Source organism: Tachysurus vachellii, chromosome 25 (assembly GCF_030014155.1).
Source record: "Tachysurus vachellii isolate PV-2020 chromosome 25, HZAU_Pvac_v1, whole genome shotgun sequence".
NCBI classification, from domain to species: domain Eukaryota; kingdom Metazoa; phylum Chordata; class Actinopteri; order Siluriformes; family Bagridae; genus Tachysurus; species Tachysurus vachellii.
Genome location: NC_083484.1, coordinates 8,382,786 through 8,405,273, shown reverse-complemented (window position 1 = coordinate 8,405,273; position 22,488 = coordinate 8,382,786). Strand labels below are relative to the sequence as shown.

At 39.1% G+C, this 22,488-nt stretch overlaps 1 protein-coding gene and 1 long non-coding RNA gene across 2 annotated transcripts in view; both read left to right on the top strand.

The window, feature by feature from the left end:
• acad11 (acyl-CoA dehydrogenase family, member 11) overlaps positions 1-22,488 on the top strand; it is a 42,191-nt gene that overhangs the window by 18,736 nt on the left and 967 nt on the right. The window contains exons 13-19 of the mRNA XM_060862166.1: positions 3,800-3,898; positions 9,007-9,076; positions 14,299-14,384; positions 14,669-14,740; positions 15,151-15,305; positions 15,915-16,031; positions 16,762-16,871. Coding sequence (XP_060718149.1) covers positions 3,800-3,898; positions 9,007-9,076; positions 14,299-14,384; positions 14,669-14,740; positions 15,151-15,305; positions 15,915-16,031; positions 16,762-16,871 — 709 coding nt within the window. The remainder of the gene's footprint in view (positions 1-3,799; positions 3,899-9,006; positions 9,077-14,298; positions 14,385-14,668; positions 14,741-15,150; positions 15,306-15,914; positions 16,032-16,761; positions 16,872-22,488) is intronic.
• LOC132840491 (uncharacterized) lies at positions 16,894-19,215 on the top strand. The gene is made up of 2 exons (XR_009647812.1): positions 16,894-17,291; positions 17,362-19,215. It is a non-coding gene; the product is annotated as an uncharacterized LOC132840491 (long non-coding RNA).

Sequence of the window (22,488 nt, the reverse complement as noted above, 5' to 3'; positions counted from 1 at the left end):
CTCACAGATTATTAACCCCAGGCATACTGAAAATTAAATAAATTATCTCTAAGCTCAGTAATCTTGGCATCAGCCCCTCCCTCTATAACTGGACCATGGACAATTCTTACCAACCGACCACAGTCTGTTAGGATCAATAATCATACACTCTCCATCCTCACCTTAAACACATAAACAGTACCTCAGGGCTGTGTGCTGAGCCCAATCCTCCACTCCCTTTTCACACTTGACTGTATTCAAGTGCATGGCCTTAATTCCATAATCAAGTTTACAGATGATACCACAGTGGTTGGCCTGGACAGTGGTGATGAGACTGCATAAAAGGATGAGTTTCAACACCTAGCAGTGTGGTGTGCCAACAAACAAGACAAAAGAGATGATTGTGGACTATCTGCAAAGTAAGGAGCTTATGTGACTAGCTTCAAGTTAGTCTGTGCCCATCTCTTTGAGGATCTTTCCTGGACCCTCAACATATCCATTCTGCTCAAGACATCTAAGGGAAGCTCACATGTCCCTCCACATCACGTTGAACCATTACTGCTGCACTATTGAGAGCATTCTTACAAACCCGAATCACAGTTCGGTATAACTGCACTGTTTCACACCAGAAGGCCCTGCATCGAGTAGTGATAACTGCCCAATACATCACTGGTGTTGTACTACAATCTAACAAAGACCTTCACTGCAAATGCTGCATAAAGAGAGTGAGAAATATTCTCAAAGTCTACTCTCACTCCAACCATGAGAAATACAAGCAATACAACAGATTTCTGCTTTGAACTAATTATGAAATATTAAATGTGTTCAAACTGCATTGTACAAAATAGTTTGTAACAGTGTATTTTGAGTTCATTTCAAAATAATAGAAAAAGCTGTTAACAGTATTGCATGTACCATCATCCACACTATAACATAATTGTTAATGAAAATGTTTAATTTTAAGTGTTTAAGAAAAACTAACAAAATCTGCATGCGCATAATTATTTCGATCATGGTATACAGCTGATCCCAAACTTGGCACAAATGGTTGAAGTGGAAAACAAGGTGGAATATTCCAGCATGTCACTGAATCCAGCCTCAATAAACTGTATATGCAGTGTTATCTTTATTTTAGATGTCAAAAGGGTTTTGTGGCGCCCCATGTTTTTTTTTTTTCTGGGGTCCAAATGGGTCTTTGAGTGTTTAAGGTTGGCGAATGCTGGGTTAGGGGGTTAATAAGAAAGCTAGGTTCAATTTTTTCTATTATTTTATTTACTACCACTTCCATTCCATTTCCCGTTTTTTTTTTTTTTTTTTTTTTTGGTGTGATGCACTGTAAATATTGTAAATATTTATCTCTTATTATTTTCTTATTGTCCATTATTTGCAACTTCTTCCCTTTTCTTTTTGTTTGCATATAAAAATGTATCTACATCTCACTAGCTGCTTTGGTTTTGTTGTTACCACCCACACGCACAAAAACTTTCCCCTTTGGGCAACTGCAGGGATTCTGTCCATGAGCTGCTGGAAAGGCCAAACCAAAAGAGAGAGTTATGAACTGGCGTAAAACAAACAGAGTGGAAAAGGTCATTTGATTATGGGATATTGGAGTGAAGGGGATCTGCCTTTGTTAAATCCAGTGTTGATCTGCATCTAACCCGATTAAGCATTTCAACAATGCAAGGCATTGGGTATGTATCAAATTTCAATACTGACCTTTTGAAAGTTTACATAGAACCAGACTGAACCCATCAGCTTTGGGCACCTTAAACCACTAGGCTGGACCAGTCACTGTGCTTTTCCTCAATTAACCCAATATTGATCATGGCCATGAGCCCAAATCAGCCATGCACTATGACCCCAGGGGTGTCTGGTGTTTGGGTTAATGTGACTGGCACTGGTCCTGGAGCTGCCTGGCTTCTCCACAATTTAAGCAGATTGGTCCTGGAGCTGCCTGGCTTCCCCACAATGTAAGCAGAATGGCCCAGGCCTCCCTCTTCCTACCTCCATGGTTCCAGTATTACATGCCTGTGGGGGAGAGGAGGCCTTGGGTGGCAAAGCAAGGGGAGTCTGGGTTCAGGGCCTGAGATCTGTTTCCAGCATGCAGGGACTGGGGAAAAGAAAAAGGCAGGGGAAGGAGAAGATAGAGGGTGGAAGGGAGATAGAGAGGAGGGCTTGCATGCCCCCAGATATTCTGCCAAGTGGTTCTCCGCCAACTCAATTGCCTTGTCCTACAATGCCAGACACCGGCACTCTACCCAGCCATTCCCACTGGAAGTACAGTGACAAACTGTTCCAGAACATCAAAGTTGATCAAGATCGTGCAATTCCCAAACCTGGCAGTGATCCAGCTGCTCAAGATGCTCTCAATAGTCCCTGAGAAGAACATGATCAGGGTGGGGGAGGGGGATGGGGTTTGCTCAGCCTTTCATAGGAAGTAGAGACTGCACATTAAAAGGAAAATTCTCCAAAACTGTGAGAGCTGAGGCAGACAAGCTAAATATTTTGCATGCTTATAGACACTTGTGCTACAGAACTTTAGTATAACACTTGTGCAATGGAAGAAAGTAGCTCTCAGCCATGAGTTTGTGAGCATTGTGAGGGATCTGAAATGTGTGAATATCTGGAAAGCAGCTGACCGCAGTGGTGTTCATGGCCATGTGCTTCTGTTTATAGGCTATATATATATTTTTATACACAACCCTTTTATATCTTTCGGCATGTGTGCAAACATTATCACTTTGCATAAACAGTGGTTTAGCCTTAATGTTAACAGTTGTGACCCCTTACAGTTTTGTTTGTGCCGTCTTTATATTTCTAAACTTAAATCTCTGAATTTGTAGATAACTAGAAATCTGGATTATATTTCCTAAGTCAGTAAAAATAGATGTTTTGGCTATATTTATATATTTGATAAAACAATTATATATTAATATAATAAATAAAATAAACATGTTTTTAAATAATATTTTTCCTTTCTGCCTACTCTGATTTTCTTGTTTTCATTTTAATGTATTCAGTTACCCTATGGATGGATATATATATATATCTATCAGAATCAGAAAGGTCTTTATTGCCAAGTATGTTTCCTCATACGAGGAATTTTTTCTAGTACAGGAGCTCCACAGTGTAAACATATAGCAATGGTAAGACATGGACACATAAATAATAGACAGTTGTATGTGCAAATTGTAATATAAGTGTGCAAATTAAAGTAAAGATGTGCAAATTCAAATGTAGATGTGCAAAATAAAATATAAATGCGTACTTGTAGACAATGTAAGAATAGGTTTTGTTCTGTGTATGTTAGGTGTTCATCAGATGTATGTTAAGTGTTCATCAGATGTATTGCCTGAGGGAAGAAACTGTTCCTATATCTGGTCGTTTTGGTACTCAGGGCTCCAGATGGCAACAGTTCAAATAGTAAGTGTGCTGGATGTGAGGGGTCCAGAGTGATTTTCTTTGCCCTTTTGCTCACTCTGGAGAAGTACAGGATCTGCTGAAACAGTTCTACACTGCAATCATCGAATCCATCCTCTGCACTTCAGTGACTGTTTGGTTTAGCTCAGCCACCCAATCCGATATATATATATATATATATATATATATATATATATATATATATATATATATATATATATATATATATCGTATATATATATATATATATATATATATATATATATATATATATATATATATAATTTTTCTCTAACCCAACAAATCTCATTATACAGTGTTTGAACATAATGAGTTTAGTAGCTGTGCTTAATATTTTTCATTTTTCCTTACTGTCCGTGTCTTTCTGTGTCTCTTCCAGAGCCAGATATTGCCTCAAGTGATGCGACTAACATGGAGTGTACCATGCATAAGGATAAAGACCACTATGTCATAAATGGCAAGAAATGGTGGAGCAGTGGTAGGTGTTCTTTCTCTTTCATATTGTATTATACATGCTGCAACTTTGCCATTGCCTTTTCAGTAAGTAAATTGTTATATTTTGTTCCTACAGAAAAATGTATATCTTAGCATTTACATTTGAGTGATGTACAAAAGTGCATCAATGAGTACATCAATAATTGTTTAACAGGTTGCAGACGAATAAGACAATAAGACTAAAATTATGGGGAGGTAATACAGCAAGAACCGCGAACACACTCAAAGTTACTCACTCACTCACTCACTCATTTTCTACCGCTTATCCGAACTACCTCGGGTCACGGGGAGCCTCAGGCGTCATCGGGCATCAAGGCAGGATACACCCTGGACGGAGTGCGTGCCCAGGCAGGGCACGCACACACTCTCATTCACTCACGCAATCACACGCTACAGACAATTTTCCAGAGATGCCAATCAACCTACCATGCATGTCTTTGGACCGGGGGAGGAAACCGGAGTACCCGGAGGAAACCCCCGAGGCACGGGGAGAACATGCAAACTCCACACACACAAGGCGGAGGCGGGAATCGAACCCCCAACCCTGGAGGTGTGAGGCGAACGTGCTAACCACTAAGCCACCATGCCCCCACACAAAGTTTCAGGAACAGTTGTGTCTTCACCCATCGTTTGAAGAGTCAGTGACACAGCTGTTCTGACATCAGGGGGAAGTTTATTCCATTACCTAGGTGCTAAATCAGTCATGAGGCATACCTGCCTTGTACCCTGAGAGATGGTGGGTCTAGTCGAGCAGTGCTGGAAGATCAAATCGAGTCAGTATTTATTGTCATTTCAACCATATATACAGTTATGCTCAAAAATGTTCATACTCTGAAAAAAATGTTAAACATTGCCATTTATTGGTGATGATAACTGGACTCACCTAAACAACCCTGATCAAACATTTACATATCCTTGAATGTTTGGCTACATTATAAACACACAGGTTGACACACAGATGTTTAAATGGCTATTAAAGGGAAGTTTCCATAGCTGTGACTCATTGTAATTGTACTGTGTCTGTACATACATACTGTAGTCAGGGAGTTTCTCAGCTCATGAGGTAATGAACTGACTTGTCTGAATACTCCACTATGGGGAAGACAAAAGAACCAATGGAACTGTGTAATAAGATAGTTGAACATTATAAAGCAGAAAAAGGATTTAAAACGATATCTCAACACCTGAAAATGCCACTCAGTACTGTTCAAACACTTGGTGGAATGTAAGAGATTCTGTTGATACTAAGCCGCTGTCAGGTAGAGCAAGAAAGATTTCATTCACTACTGCAGCGAGAAGTGAACTTCGAGAGAAATACAGGCTGCGCTGGAAAAAGTGGTGTTGCTGTTTCAAGGCGCACAATAAGGAGGTACTTGAACACAGATGACCCGCTTGGTAGAGTTAGCTAAGAGAAAGCCGTTACTGTGCCCATACCACAAAAAGGCCCACCTTCAGTATGCCAGACAGCACCTAGACAAGCCTCACAACTTCTGGAGCAGAGTTATTTTGAGTGATTAGACTAAAATTCAACTTTACTGTCACAACCATAAACGCTACTGTATGTTTGGAGAGGAGTCAACAAAGCCTATGTTGAAAAGTACACCATCCCCACTGTAAAGCATGGTGGTGGATGAGCATCGCTCTGTTCTATACTGAAGTCAACACCCATCTTTATAGTTTTGTCAATGTTCAGAGACAGGTTGTTGTCTCTAAAACAGGCAGTTAGCTGTTGCACCTCCTCACTGTATGCTGACTTGTCATTCTAGCTGATGACACGAACCATGGTTGTGTCATCTGCAAACCGGTTTGATGTGGTTCAAGCTGTGCATTGCTACACAGCCTTGAGTTAGCAGAGTGAGCAGCAGTGGGCTGAGTAATGTGCCACTTTAAAGCCAGGCTAGTTGGGATCTTGGTATTTGATCTGTGAGACATGGAGTGAGGGTTACTTGTAAACAGTGCATTCCAGGGTATTAAAGAGAAAAGAGAGAAATAATAGCAGTCTGTAGTTGTTAATGTCTGAGGGACGAGGGATGGGAATAACCCCTGCTCTCTCAAGGTAGTTGGTACATGGCCAGATAATACAGTATGTAGCCATTGATGATTGTAGTTATGAAGGGCAGGAGGTCTTGGGAGATGGTCTGGAACATTGTGGAAGATATTTGGATTTCTAGTGGGCAGGTGGTTGAATTGAAAATCAAGATTACTTTTAGGATCTCTTCTGTTGCTAGGGTTGAAAAGTGTGTCAGTGAAGGCACAGGGGAAGATAAGGTAGAAGTGAATGTCTGGCAGATTTGTCAAACTTTTCTTATTGTCATGGAGGCCAGAACATGGAGAGCCAGTGGTTGATTTGTGAAGAGACATGTAGCTTACATGGATCTTTGGCAGAAAATTCAAGCTCTTTTGTGGAATCTTGGCAGAAGTCACTTCCAAGGAGATTTTGGGGAAAGCACAAGATCTGTGTAGAGTAGTGATTTCTTTCACTTTTTTCTGCTGATCTTCATTCTTTCCAGTTGCTAAGAAACACATCCAATAGCCAGGGAGCAGGGCAAGAGGTCTCCCTGGGTCATCAAGAGGTCTCCCTGGGTAGTAGACAGAGGACAAAGGAGGACGTGATTGAGAAAAGAAAGGAGAGAAAAGTGTCTCTGGGTCCAAGTCCAAGGGAAGTTGGGACAAGGAGTCAGGGTCAGAAAGAGATATAAATGTGCAGGAAGCTAGAGAGGAAGGGTATATACAGTGGTTTTGAGCGATTACAGAGAAATGATAAGGAGAGTGATAAAGGATAGCAGATGATGATCTGAGATGTGAATTGGTGTAGTAGTCTTGTCTGTAGCTGGAGGACAAGTAAATACCTATATTTACAGCATTTAGCAGACACACTTATGCAGTGTGACTTACATTTTTATTTCAATTTATACAACTGAGCAATTGAGGGTTAAGGGCCATGCTCAGGGGCCCATCAATGACAACTTGGTGGACCTGGGATTTGAACTCACGACCTTCCGATCAGCAGTTCAATGCCTTAACTACTAGGCTACCCGTCCCTGACCAAGACCTGATTTCCTCAGTGTGGGAGGGCTTTTTGTGGCTAAGAGAAAACAATTCAGAATAGTCAGAAGGCAAGCGGACTAAAGCTTGTCGGACGGAAGGTTGAAATTTTGTGTGTCAGTTTCTTACAGAATGTCTTCAGGACCAGGGGTGGATAAATGATTATAAGCCATGATCCTGCATGGAATTTAAAAGAAAAGATGGTTAGATTCCTCAGCACCTGATTGGGAAGCTGAGCGTTCTGGGACTAAACACCTCCCTTTTCAACTGGATCCTGGACCTCCTGACTGTGAGACCTCAGTCAGTCCGGATCGGGAACATCATCTCCAGCACCACCCTCAGGGCTGCGTGCTCAGTCCACTGCTGTTCACTCTGCTGACTCACGACTGTGCAGCAATGCACAGATCAAACCATATTATCAAGTTCGCCGATGACACAACCGTGGTGGGTCTCATCAGCAAGAACGACAAGTAATTACAGAGAGGAAGTGCAACAACAAGTGCACTGCCTGGTGTAGAGCCAACAACCTGTCTCTGATTGTTGATAAAACCAAAGAGATGGTTGACTTCCGGAGAGTACAGAGTGACCACTCTCTGCTGAACATTGACAGATCATCTGTAGAGATCATCAAGAGCGCGAAATGTCTTGGTGTTCATCTAACGGAAAACTTCACCTGGTCACTCAACACCAGCTCCATCACCAAGAAAGCCCAGCAGCGTCTCTACTTCTTACGACGGCTGAGAAAGGTACATCTCCCTCCCCCATCCTGACTACTTTTTACAGAGGGACCATTGAGAGCATTCTGAGCAGCTGCATCACTATCCGGTTTGGGAACTGCACCATCTCGGATCTCAAGTCCCTGCAGCGGATAGTGAGGACAGCTGAGAAGATCATTGGAGTCTCTCTCTTCTCTATCATGGACACGCTATCATGGACACCACACGCTGCATCCGCAAAGCCAACAGCATTGTGTATGACCCCACACACCCCTCACACACACTCTTCACCCTCCTGCCATCTGGAAAAAGGTACCGAAGCATTCGGGCTTTCACGACCAGACTGTGTAACTTCTTTCTACAAGCCATCAGACTTCTTAATAACATAACTGAACTGTACTGAGCACAACACGCACATGCGCATTAGCTGTACAGCCTGCACAGACCTACACTAAATACACACACTTCCAATATATATCTGTTTACATGCTGTTTTTGCACACTTTTTTTGCTCTTTGCACATGCTGTCTCACATTTTAGCTGTTTCTTTTTATTGTCTTTTGTGTATTGTCTTTTAAATTTGTGTATTGTCTTGTCCTGCACTGTCTTGTTTGTCTTGTCTTGCACTGTTTGCACCAGGTTGCACAGATGCACTTTTGTGGCTAGGACTAACTTACTAAGTCCTTAGCTCTGTCTGATTTATGTAGCACCATGATCCTGGAGAAACGTTGTCGCATTTCACTGTGTACTGCAACAGCTATATATGGTTGAAATGACTTGAAAAGCTTCTTGACTTGACTTTACTTGACTAGATGAAACATAGGGAGAAGTGTGAAACACCATGTCTTTGACAACAGTAGATCTGTAACCACCATCCTGAAATAAAGCTGAAATAAAATAGCTTTCCTTATAGCAGACTGGCGATTCCAGAGCCCACCCACCACCAGTATTTGAGACCGAGAGAACAGATGAGGGTAGATGAGCTTACTTGAAATGTGCTCTGTGGATGACAGTGCCTATGTCTGGGAAATGAAATTGTGTTGAAAAAGGCATTTGCTGCAGGGCTATGCAAATTAAATGTGATTTGTTTTTTAGTTGTATTCAAAAATAGGTAAACATACACAAATCTGGCATGGTGTGTGTTTAAGGCCGTCATGGGTGCCATATTTTATTTGTAACCTTTTAAAGAGGTGTTTATGATTGTGGTGAGCATTTAGTTTCCCCATTATTAATAGGTACTACATAAGATAAGAGCATCATATAAAAATAATATGTACAGTATAGTGGTACTTTTCCCACCCAAAACTATTTTCTTTTTCCCCCATCTCAGGTGCAGGCAACCCAAAGTGCAAGATTGCCATAGTGATGTGCAAGAGCAAGGCATCTGACAGTATAAGAAGGTACAAACTATGTTAGAATTAATAGATATACAGGGTAGATGAACAAGTGGAGGGGTGGGAGGGCATTGTACTTGGATCTGTACAGTTGAACAATGCATATAAGCAGGAGTTTGATATTTGTCTGTGCACACCTATTTCTAGCTATGTCTGCTCTTGTATTAAGAAAATTTTAAACCCAGAAAGACAAATTAACAAGTTATATTGGCTTTGAAAGAAGCTGTCAGGTTGATCTTAGTTTCTAGGATAAGCAAATTATATGTTTGATATACAGTATCTTACAGAAGTGTTACACCCCTCACTTTTTTGTAAATATGTTATTATATCTTTTCATGTGACACACTGAAGAAATGACACTTTGCTCCAATGTAAAGTAGTGAGTGTACAGCCTGTATAACAGTGTAAATTTGCTGTCCCCTCAAAATATCTCAACACACAGCCATTGATGTCTAAAACGCTGGCCACAAAAGTGAGTATACTCCTAAGTGCAAATATCCAAATTGGGCCCAATTAGCCATTTTCTCTCCCCGGTGTCATGTGACTAGTCAGTGTTACAAGGTCCCAGGTGTGAACTGGGAGCAGTTAAATTTGGTTTTATCTGTATTTTGTTTTTTTAAAAAATTTGAGGGGTGTACTCACTTCTGTGAGATACTGTATATGTATGATTTAAAATTATTCTAAATATTTAAATAGAAATCATTTCTAAATTCAGACATGTCTCTGCAAAGTGTTTTTTAAACTTGAACTACTTCTATGACCGGCATCTGTCATTGTAGTGCCTTCCAAATTGAATATTGAAGTTGTTTAAAATTATCTATTTTTTCTATACTGGAAAATATAAACCATATGATTTATCATTACATGTATATCATTTGTCAACATCATTTGATGAGTATTAATAATCATGGAGCTTGCAAAACCCACTGAAATGAACTGGAATTTTTCAGTTTTTGGACATCTGCCTTTACATGCACATGAACTTTAATGACATCTCATTCGAAATCTGTAGGGATTAATATGGAGTTGGCCCACCTTTTGCAGCTACAACAGCTTCAACTCTTCTAGGAAGGCTTTGCACAAGGTTTAGGAGTGTGTTTTTGTAGGAATTTTTGACTATTCCTCTAAAAGTGCATTTGTGAGGTCAGGCACTTTTGGACGAGAAGGCCTGGCTCACAGGCACAATCTACTTTAACCCAAAGGGTTCTATTGGGTTGGGGTCAGGGCTCTGTGCAGGCCAGTCTAGTTCCTCCACACCAAACTCACTCATCCATGTCTTTATGGACCTTGTTTGTGCACTGGTGCACAGTCATGTTGGCCATCCCCAAACTGTTCCCACAAAGTTGGAAGCATGAAAGTGTCCAAAATGTCTAGGCATAACTGCATTCGACGCTTTGCATTGCACTTGGTGTTGTAAAGCTTGGATGCAGCTGTTTGTCCATGGAAATCCATTCCATGGAGCTCTCTACACACTGTTCTTGAGCCAATCTGAAAGCTTGGAGGTATGTAGCTACTGACTCTGCAGAAAGTTGGTGACTTCTGTGCACTGTGTACCTCAGCAGTTGTTCGTGTAATCACTTTGTTAAAATACCAGAGTTGACTGTGGGATATTTAGTAGTTAAGAAATTTCACAAATGGACTTATTGCACAGGTGGCAATTTGTATTCAACCAGGCTTGAATTCACCGAGCTCCTGAGAGCTACCTATTCTTTCACAAATGTTTGTAGAAGCAGTCTGCTTGCCTAGGTGCTTGATTTCATACACCTGTGTACATGGAAGTGATTGGAACACATGAATTTGATGGTTTTGAGGGGTGTCCCAAAACCTTTGGCAATATACAGTGCTGTGTAAAAGTGTTTATAATTAAGGGGAAAAAAATCAAAACCCACATGGCCCTGTTTGAAAAAGTGTTGTGATTAAATGGAAGCATGAATTCTGCTGTCTATCAAAAAATCCTGAAGGACAATGTGCGGCCATCTGTTCATGACCTCAAGCTGAAGCAAACTTGGGTTCTGCAGCAGGACAATGATCCAAAAGACACCAGCAAGTCTACCTCTGAATGGCTGAAGAAAAACAAAATGAAGACTTTGAAGTGGCCTAGTCAAAGTCCTGACCTGAATCCTATTGAGATGCATTGGCATGGCCTTAAAAAGGTGATTCATTCTTGAAAACCCTCCAATGTGGCTGAACTACAACAATTCTGCAAAGATGAAAAAAGGTGCAAAAAATTCCTCCACAGTGCTATAACAGACTCCTTGCAAGTTATCACAAATGCTTGATTGCAGTTCTTGCTGCTAAGGGTGTTTTGATGAATACTTTTTCACACCACTGTGTGTTTTTAGTAATTTGATTAAATAGTTTAACCAGCCCATCAGTGGTGGCCATGCATGAAAATGATTTCATGCTGTCTGAACCATTGTTTCAGAATTTGAGCCTGGTGATGCCTGGCATTGTCATTTTGAAATATGTTTTTTCCTTCAGGAAAGAAAAAACTCTCCAACTGAAGCAGCCTTCTTTTTTATTAACTTTGTTGTGCTGAAGTCCTCAATCTTCCTATCAAATTTAAGCCTTTTTTTTGATAAGCATCACTAATAAGTGGTTTTCTTAAGGCTACACAGCTGTTTATCCATTCCCTTGACTTATCTTCTCATTGTGTGAAAATGCTTTTACTTTCACTATTAAACATAGCTGAGTTATACTTTTATTTTTTACAATTTGATTTTATCAAGAAGATGGTCCACCACTATATCGTGTGCACAATTATTACGTTGTATTTTTGAGAATTGATTTTATTATTGAACAACCACAGTTGTCTGTCAATTCAAAATTGCAATAAACCTCAAACCTGAATATTTAAGGAAGTAACTAGGTCTTGATTTTTTTAAGAGAATATCTGTGTGCAAAATTATTGGGCATCTGTTAGTTTGCAGAATTATTATTCAACTAAATGAAAAACAAAAATTTCCCCATCTAACTAGTTTATTTTCATCTGTTAAAGTTCAAATAAACATTTCTGACATTTCAAAATAAAATTTTAGTGACCAATATAGCCACTCTTCTTTTCAATGACAGTCCATTTAGGAAGTCAGTTTTTTGATCCGTTAACTTTTTGTGCAACAGCAACCACGCCCTCCCAGACACTATTCAGAAAGCTGCACTGTTTTCATTCACCATAATTCTCCCGTTTAAGAAAAAGCCACAAGTTTCAGTAGGGTTTAGGTCAGGAGAGGAAGGGGGCCATGACATTATTTTTTACCTTTAAGGCCTTTACTGGCTAGCCAGGTAGTGGTGTACTTTGATGCATGTGATGGTCATTTGTCCTTCATAAAAGACTTGATCTTCTATAAAGATGCAGAATTTTTCCTGTACAACTGCTTCAAGAAATTTTCTTCCAAAATTTGGCAGTAGGTTTGGTGCTTAAGTTTGAGTCCATATTCATCATGAAAAGGTCCAACTAGAACATCTTTAATAATACCAGCCCAAACCAGTACCCCACGTCCGCTTTGCTGGCATCTGTGTGGAGTGGAGCTCTATGCCTGTTACTGATTGATCCACGGGCCCATCCATCTGGAGTCACTCTCATCTCATCAGTCCATAAATCCATTGAATAATCTGTCTTCAGATATTTCTTGGCCCAGTCTTTTGTTTGTACTTGTGTATTCTTCAGTGTTGGTCGGGTTTCAGCCTTCCTTACCTTGGCCATGTCATTGATCTCTAAAACCCTTGTACTGCTGCACGTACCTTGTGCACTCCACATAGGTTGCAGTTCTGGATTATTAAAGCACTAGAGGATATTGGTTTCTTGGTAGCTTCTTGTTTAATTCTTCCCAAATATTTGTCATAATTTGTGTCTTTTTTTTTTCTCAGCACCTTTGTTGTGACCTTTTAACTATTTGCAGCAAAATGCTTGATGGTTCTGTGATCATGCCCCAATATCTTAGCAATTTTAAAACTATTTTTGACTTTTCAGAGTCAGTTAAATTTTGTTAGTAGCCCACCTGAGGAAAAGAAGCTGCCTAATAATTATGCATACCTTGATATAGGGTGATCTCGTTAGGCCACAGCCTCCTTCATTAAACAAATACACATCACCTGATAAGCTTAAAGCTAATAAGCATTCACGTTTACACAAGTTGGAAAATATGTATATAAATAATTATATGGTCAAAATACTCACTTACCTAAAAATTGGGCACACAGTGTTTCATTTCAGGTTTTAATAATTGTACAATTGTACTGATTATTTTTGCTATATAAGTTTTGTTTTTTCTCCTTAGTTGCTTGGAATTTGTTTTTGTTTTCCATTAAGAAATTTGTATCCTTGTTCTGTTTTACCGTCATAGTCTTGTCTTGTTTTTATCTTGCTTTGGTAGTTATTGTTTCTTTTCCAGCTTTTTGGTTGTTTGTAACTTTATTTAATAACTCTTATCTGCGCTTATTCTACTTTCCTGGGTTTGTTACTCTGTGTGGATCCAAGATTCTTATATTTGTCCTAGAATGCAGCAAATCTTTAGGGGTTAAGTATGTGAATGTGCCAATGCATAATTCCCAAAGATGAATGACATCTTTTTTCTGGTACATGGATGTGAATCATGTTTTCAGTTTCACCTGCTGTCTTTCCTTGGACGTAAATCTTAGACATGGGAGCATGTAGAAAAGGTGTGCACTGTGATTTGTTTGTGTGTGACTATATATGGGTGTAAAAAACATTTTGACAACACACTCCCATTTTCATAATTAGGAACAGTAACATCTCCATCCACATCCCTCACATGGCATGTGCCTAATGCCTTGCAGAATTATATACAGAACTATACCAGCTGCACTTACAGCGCCAATGTGATTTCACAATTAATTTGCCAGAACAAATAGAAATTGGACTTCTACTTTAGATTAGAACTACTATAAAGGAAATAGTGATGTGGCAATGTGGAATTTTCATATAATAGTTGTGATAAATATATTTAATAATAATAGATTATCGGTTGTGTGCACACATGCTTACATTTTCTATCTTCTTTTGAACCAAATGTCCACACAAGAATAAATATATTTGAGATAGAATGGCAGTAATTGGGTTTTCTCTCTCTCTCTCTCTCTCTCTCTCTCTCTCTCTCTCTCTCTCTCTCTCTCTCTCTCTCTCTCTCTCTCCCTCTCTCCCTCCCCCTCCCCCTCCCCCTCTATCTCTGGTGTGTGTATGTGTGTATGTTTGTGTGTATGTGTATAAGACATGGTCAGCACAGTATGATTTTGGTTCCTATGGACACACCTGGTGTGAGGAAGATCCGACCTCTTACTGTGTTTGGGCAAGATGGTAAGTGCCAGTGTTTGTCCAGTGTAAAGTTGTAATATATATATTTATATATATTTATAGTGCCCCATAGTTGCTATACCAATCAGTTTACAATTAACTTTATATAATATACCATTTCCGTAGGATTAAAAGTATTAACTCATGTTAAATCACTGATTTTATTTGTCATGTCTTATCCATGGATTTCGTTGCTGTGTACTTGTGGATAGATAAAAAGTAGTGTTTACATGCATTGGTGTTTCAGTATTTGTGATGTTTATCTTCCTCCTCTTTTATCTCTACAGATGCGTGGCATGGTGGCCATTTTGAGTTAAACTTTGACAATGTTCATGTTCCTGCAACCAACGTTCTTTTGGGTAAGATAAAAAATTTACACCAGGAGTCTATGAACAGTGGCTTGTAAAATTTCAACTCTTCAGATTCCAGAAACTCCTTATGAAAGATATTATAGGGTGGTATATACAAGAAACCTGATCATATTTTAATACATAAATAAATAAAAACTGAATTTGAGAAGAAACATTTTAGCCTTTTATCAGGACAGTGGCTTCAAACACAAGGCCAAAGCATTGCAGGAGTGGATATAAACAATAAATGTGAATGTAATGTAGACAAATCTGATGACATTTGAGGGGGTTGATACTTTTGCATGGCACTGTACTTTGTAAATGTGATGGCTATAATTTAAGGGCATGCATCACATAACCTTGTAATTTGGAAATTTGTTTTGGGTAGTGTTTGTAACTCTCAGCATTGCTTTTTGCAGGTGAGGGACGGGGGTTTGAGATAGCTCAAGGTCGGCTGGGCCCAGGTAGACTGCACCACTGCATGAGGGCAGTTGGACTGGCAGAGCATGCACTGGAGCTGCTTTGCCAAAGATCCAGTAGCAGAAGCACCTTTGGCAAAAGACTGTACCAACATGTATGATTTCATTTTATATTCATGCAAATTTTATATAGAAATGGAACTGCTCCTGAATTAATTCAGCTGGTCACAAACTGTTGAAAGTCTAAATTCTTTCATATGACTTTTGGAGTATTGTTTGCTTTTTACTTAGGAAACTGGTGCACCCCAGTAAAACCCAAGAATACACAGGGAGAACATGCACTGAGAGAAACCCAATCTTAGAATTGGATTTGCTACATTATATTACATGGCACCCAAAAAAAGATGAAAACAATGACAGTTTTCAGACCTTTTGATTTACTACTCATTTTCATTGTTCTAACTTACTCTAAATTCTCAGTGTTTGAGGTCCTTATTTTACCTTATGTCAATAAAATAACTACAAAATAATAATTTTCTACTTCCTCTAGACTGTATGTAAATGCTTGCCTGTGCTTTTACATAATGGTTACAGATTTAACAAGTTCTTAGGACTCCGGTCTTGTTAAAAAAATTAATCATCGGAATTGCCTCTGTCTAGTAGGTGTTTGCTGACCCCTAGAGTTAAGTGTAAAAAATTTTTTCATTTGAACTTTGTATTGCTGCTGCCTCATGTGTAAATATATTTTTTATATGGAACTGTAGGAGGTGGTGGCTCATTGGATAGCAGAGTGTCGCATTGCTATTGAGCAGGTGCGGCTAATGGCTCTCCATGCAGCTTATATACTCGACACAAAGGGGAACAAGGCTGCGAGGAAACGGGTAATTATTTTAAATTCAAATCGTTTTATTGTATAGCTCAATTGTGTGACCAGGAAATTAAATCTAGTTACAAAAGTAAGTCTAGAAACTTTCACTGACTCTAGCAAGTCACTAGTACATGCTAGTAATTAGAACTCTAATAAGTATGGCATCAGGATGGATCAGGCAGGTCCAGAAAGCAGAATGGGTCAGAAACAGTGTGAGAGACAGGGAGTAAGAGAGACAGTAGGCAAGAGAGAGAAGAATGGAAAAACACAGGTCATTAGGTATGTTTATTCATCTTCGACTAATTGGTAGTCTGCTCTATAACTGTGGGGATTTTTCAGTGAAAGGTCTGTCACATTCCTAAACTGAATTAATCTGATGTCTCTCATATGCCATTGCTGAATCATTGTGGAAAAGTTCTTCATTTAAATTATGGTGAATGATGACATGATGGTAAAAATAAAATGTCAAAATGTCAAAAAAGGCCAACACCAAAATTACATATGCAATGTATACAGAAAAAGACTAGTAACCAAGGAAAAATGTATAACTTCAAACAAACACAAATACTTAATAATTTAATTGTTGTTTTAAGGGAAGGAGGAATGTATCTTAAGTGTAGGGAAAATGGAATCTGAAACGACTGAGTAATTTTACCCAGATGTAAAACAGCGTAAAACAGAATGTCGTAGGGCACCAAGCTATACTTTGCTAGAGAAGTCACCATTTACATTGTCTCCTGTAGATTGCAATGATAAAGGTAGCAGCTGGCAGGATGGCTTGTAAGGTTGTGGACTGTGCTATCCAGGTGCACGGAGGTGCAGGAGTGTCTGATGACTTCCCCCTTGCACAAATGTGAGTAAAAATGTCTATATATCTCTAAGGTGTTATTAGTGTTATTAAGGTTTCACAAATACTGTAACATGACACTTGGCATAACAACATGACCACTGACAGGTGAAATGAATAACACTGATTATCTGTTTATCATGGCACCTGTTAATGGGTGGGATATATTGGCAGCAATTGAACATTTTGTTCTCAAAGTCGATGTTTTATAAACATTAAAAATGTGTAAGGATTTGAATGACTTTTACAAGGGCCAAATTGTGAAATCTCATGTGAGGTGTTCCCTGTCTGCAGTGGTCAATATTTATCAAAAGTGGTCCAAGGAAGGAACAGTAGTAAACCGGTGACAGGGTTAAGGGTTTCCAAGACACATTGATGCACATGGGGCGTGAAGGCTGGCCTGTGTGGTCCAATCCAAAAGATGAGGTACTCTAGCTCACGTTGCTGAACAAGTTAATGTTGGTTCTGATGTAAACAATAAACAGTGCATTTGTAGTTTGTTGCATATGGAGCTACATAGCCGCAGGCCAGACAGGGTGCCCAGGCTGACCCCTGTTCACCACCGAATGTGCCAACAATGGGCATGTGAGCATCAGATCTATACCACAGAGCAATGGAAGAGGGTGGCCTGGTCTGATGAATCATGTTTTCTTTTACATCATGTGGATGGCCAGGTGCGTATGCATTGCTCACCTGGGTGGAACGCATGGCACGAGGATGCAGTATCGGAAGAAGGCTCAAAATTGGATTAGGTACAGTGAGGAAAATAAGTATTTGAACACCCTGCTATTTTGCAAGTTCTCCCACTTGGAAATCATGGAGGGGTCTGAAATTGTCATCGTAGGTGCATGTCCACTGTGAGAGACATAATCTAAAAAAAAAAAAAATCCAGAAATCACAATATATGATTTTTTTTTTAACTATTTATTTGAATGATACAGCTGCAAATAAGTATTTGAACACCTGAGAAAATCAATGTTAATATTTGGTACAGTAGCCTTTGTTTGCAATTACAGAGGTCAAACGTTTCCTGTAGTTTTTCAACAGGTTTGCACACACTGCAGGAGGGATTTTGGCCCACTCCTCCACACAGATCTTCTCTAGATCAGTCAGATTTCAGAATTTTAATGCCTGATTGAATCAAGCACTGAAACAAAGGAGACGACCTCAGTTCGTCGAACTTTGAACAACAGTTGAATGGCCAGTGCAAACAGCAAAGGTGAAAGTGGGCACTCCTGCTGTGTTCGCATTCCCAAACTAAAATAGCTGAATCTTACATCATTGGTGTGTACGCTTGCCTGGGGTGAAACATATAAATGACGTATCCAGGAGACAAAATTATTCCCAAACCTAAATTTTTGAAGCACTGTGAAAAGATATTCCCACTCCACTCGGTCAAATGCCTTTTCAGCATCAAATGTGAACACAACTTCAGTTGTTACAGCAGAGTGTTTGGAATTAATTACATTTAGAAGCGTGCGAACATTTAAAAAATAGCTGTCTCCCCTGTTCGGTCTTCATATATGATCATTGGAGGTATGTTTTCTAGGCGAAGAGCCAACACTTGCTAAAATCCTCCATCTACAGTATGTAAAGACTGAGGTCTATAGGAGCTACAAGATTTGTGATCCTTATTATTTTTTAAAAGCAAAATTATGGATGCTTGTGTGAGTGTCTCTGGTAGGATGCCCTTCTCTAGGGATTCCAAATATATAGCCTAAAGTAATGGAGACAATTTACTTTGAAATTTCTTTAAAAAGCTCTTCTGGAAAGCCATCAGGCCCGGCTACTGCATCATTTTAATTGCTTGTGTAATTTCTTTTATATCCAAAGGGGCTTCAAGATCTTCAACAGCAACTGTATCAATTACGGTGACATTCAAATCCTCTAAGAACCGAGTTTTGTCATGGGAGTCCAATGGAGATTCAGACGAATATAAAGTTGAAATAAAAGATTAAAAGACCGCATTAATACCCTCAGTGTCAGATATCAAATTACCTAATGAATCTTGAATCTGTGGAATCATTCAACTACCTGCTGCGCATGTTGCAAAATCGCAGTACAGTCTGAATGATAATGCAATCTTGCTACAACCGCTCATGGACGCTCCTCCGTTTTGGGCTTTGGCTTTTTTTACATTTCAATTCCAGTATTTCTGCACATGCAATATAGAACATATAGCATTTACACTGGTCGGCGCTGCTTTTGTGTATTGTCATGTATTTTTGTCCTGCACTTTTTTTTTGTCTTTTGTCTTGCACTGTTTGCACTGGAGAAACATTGTCTTACTTCACTGTGTGCTGCAAAAGCGATACATGGTTGAAATGACAATAAAAGCTTCTTGACTTGACTTGACTTGGCTGCAGCGTGCGATCTGATCTGTCAACTATAATAACTTTCTCACTATTAAGTGCTTTCTCGAGTAATTCAGAGACAGTCAAAGTAGTACAGCTATTCCTTTAATTTTAGTGTTTTAAGATTTGGCTTCCAGGTCTTCGCACTTATCTTCCAGGTTTGCCACAGTGGCCAAGAGGGAATCCACCTTGTCCTGCAGCACGGTGATATCAGAGCAGGTAGAAAGTGACTGTTCCATATCCTTCACCATAGTTTTCAGTGACTGCGTGTACGTTTGGATTAAAACAATACTGTTAGAAAACTCCGCTTTCAAGGACTGAAGTTAATGGTTGATAAGTCGTCACCCAGCATAGACTGTAGCTCTGAGCAAAATATTTCTGCCACTTCTTTACATAACAATGACAGTACTTTGGCTTTAATATGCTGAGTATCATCGGAAAGTCACCGCGAGTGCAATCTTCTCCTTAGGGCTAGCTGAATCACTCTCTGCCAAGGATGAGCTAACGGTAGTTGCATTGTCTGCTCGTTACCAACTTTATTAGCTCTAGTTTTCATTTCACAGACAAAGGACAAATCGACCTCATCAAACAAGCTTTAAGGTTGACACTAGGTAATAGACAATAATGTGCATAAATATCGAAAAATGGTGGAATTCTGCAAGACCCCACTTAAACACGTTACTCCATAACTTGCCTAACCGGAAGTCAGCTACATGATGTTTGAGGGGTTTCTTGCATGCACAGTCTGTTTCAAATTGACCCTACAGGATTTCAATAGGATTTAGATCTGGGCTTTGACTTGGCCATTTCAGGACTCTCCATTATTTCATTTTCAGCCAGTCCTCGGTGGATTTACTAGTATGTTCATGTTGCAAGGTCCAGTTCCATTCAGCTTTAGTTTTTGAAAGATGGTCTCACGTCAAGCACCTTCTGATACAATGTTGAATTCATAGTGGATTCTATGATGGTGAGCTGGCCATGTGCTGCTGTAGCAGAGCATCCCCATACCATAACACTTCCACCTCCATGTTTCACAGTTTCTTTTGCTGAAATGCTGTATTTGGTTTATGCCAAACATGCCGTCTATTATGGTTTACACATAATTCAATTTTAGACTCATCTGTCCAAAGAACATTATTCCAGAAGTCTTGGCTTTTGTCTGTGTTTTTATGCAAACTTAAACAGCAAAGGTTTCTCTTTGCACAACTCCAATGATAATTAAAGTTGTGTAGTGTCTTTCTTATTGTAGATTCATGAACTTTGACATTAACTAAAGCCAGAGATTGCTGTATGTCCCGTTATGATATTTTGGGGTTTTTCTGAGACCTCTTTGAGCATCTTGCAATCTTTGGGTGAATTTGATTGGATGGCGTGATCTGGTCATGCTGCCAGTTGTTTTTAATGTTCTCCAATTTTAAATGATTATTGTACAGTGGAATGGCTGATTACAAATTCTGTTGAGATCTTTTTATATCTCTTACCACACTCATAAGCATAAACATTTTTCTTTTAGAAGGTCTCAAAGAGCTCTTTATATCTCACCATGGTCATATCTTTCACTTCATCAATTAAGAGCAAACCAAACTAAATGTCTGAGGTTTAAATAAGGCAAGCCTCTTCAGAGTGTTCTAATAATTTGCACCTGATGTGATACACCTGTAGGTAATTCTATCCAATTTAAATACAATATATATATGGGGTGTCTTTACTTACTCCTCATAAGAAATTATATATATATATATATATATATATATATATATATATTATTATTATTTTTTAATTACATGTTCCAGATCATTTTTTGGTGTTATTTGTTTAGTTAGATTACTTGAATTTTCCAATATTGTGAAAATAAAGATCAAAAGCCCATATCTTTATCTATTAAAAAAAAAACACAGGCTTCCATTGGGTGTTTTAATTTTTCCACATGACTATGTTAATACGGTGGCATGTACGGTGAAAGTTTGGGCACCCCTGGTCAAAATTTCTGTGAACGAGCAAGTGGAAGATAAAATGATGTCCAAAAGGTATAAAGTTACAGATGACATATTCCCTTTGGTTGTCCAAATGGTTAGTACCCAGTAGCACCCCTTTGGCAAGTATCACAGCTTGTAAACACTTTTTGTAGCCAGCCAAGAGTCTTTCAGTTCTTGTTTGAGGGATTTTCCCCCATTCTATCTTACAAACATATTCTAGTTCTGTGAGATTCCTAGGCCATCTTGCATGCACTGCTCTTTTGAGGTCTATTCACAGATTTTCAATGATGATGAGGAGGAGGGTCAGGAGACTGTGAGGGCCATGGCAAAAACTTTAGCTTGTGCCTCTTGAGGTAGTCCATCGTGGATTTTTAGGTGTGTTTAGGATCATTATTCCTTTGTAGAAGCCATCCTCTTTTCAACTTCAGCTTTTTTACAAATGGTGTTATGTTTGCTACCAGAATTTGGAATTTAATTGAATTCTTCCCTCTACCTGTGAAATGTTCCATGCCATTGGCTGCAATACAACCCCAAAGCATGATCGATCCACCCCATGCTTAACAGTTGGACTGATGGTCTTTTTATGAAATTTTGAGCCCTTTGTTCTACAAACATACATTTTGGTTATTTTGGCCAAAGAGTACAATTTTAGCGTTACTATTTTTACAAAATTCATCTGGCTCGTGAAAATGTACTTTTGTGGTGAGGATGCAGGAGAGGTTTTCTTCTGAAGACCATATTTGTTTTCCATGAAGGCCATATTTGTGCAGGTGTTGCTGAACAGTTATATAGTGTACCACAACCCCAGAGTCGGCCAAATCTTCCTGGAGGACTGTTACAGTCAAACGGGCTCTGAGTTTCTTTTCTAACAATCTTATTATCAATCTCTTATATTTTTTATAAAGCTTTGAAATTTGCATCACCTGGCCTTTCCTAATGATGATTGCAAGCTATGACCCTAACAGGCTAATTAAGGTCTCATACTTTAGTCAAAGTTATCTGAGATCTTATGTTTCCTTGGGTTCCCTTTTTCACTGTAAAATTGTAGAAAATAAAACCAATATTGATAACCACTGATATTGCCTAAAATATTGCAAAATAGTGTTTCAGGTTTAAATGTATGCCTTTTGGAGATCATTTCATCCTTCACATGCTTAACTGTTCACATAAACAGAAATTCTGATGCCAAAACCTTTGCATGCCACTGTATATATGCATATAAGCATATTATATGTTATGATATGATATCAAGGTTTAAATTAGTTAATTTTCTTGTATGTAAATTTGCACACC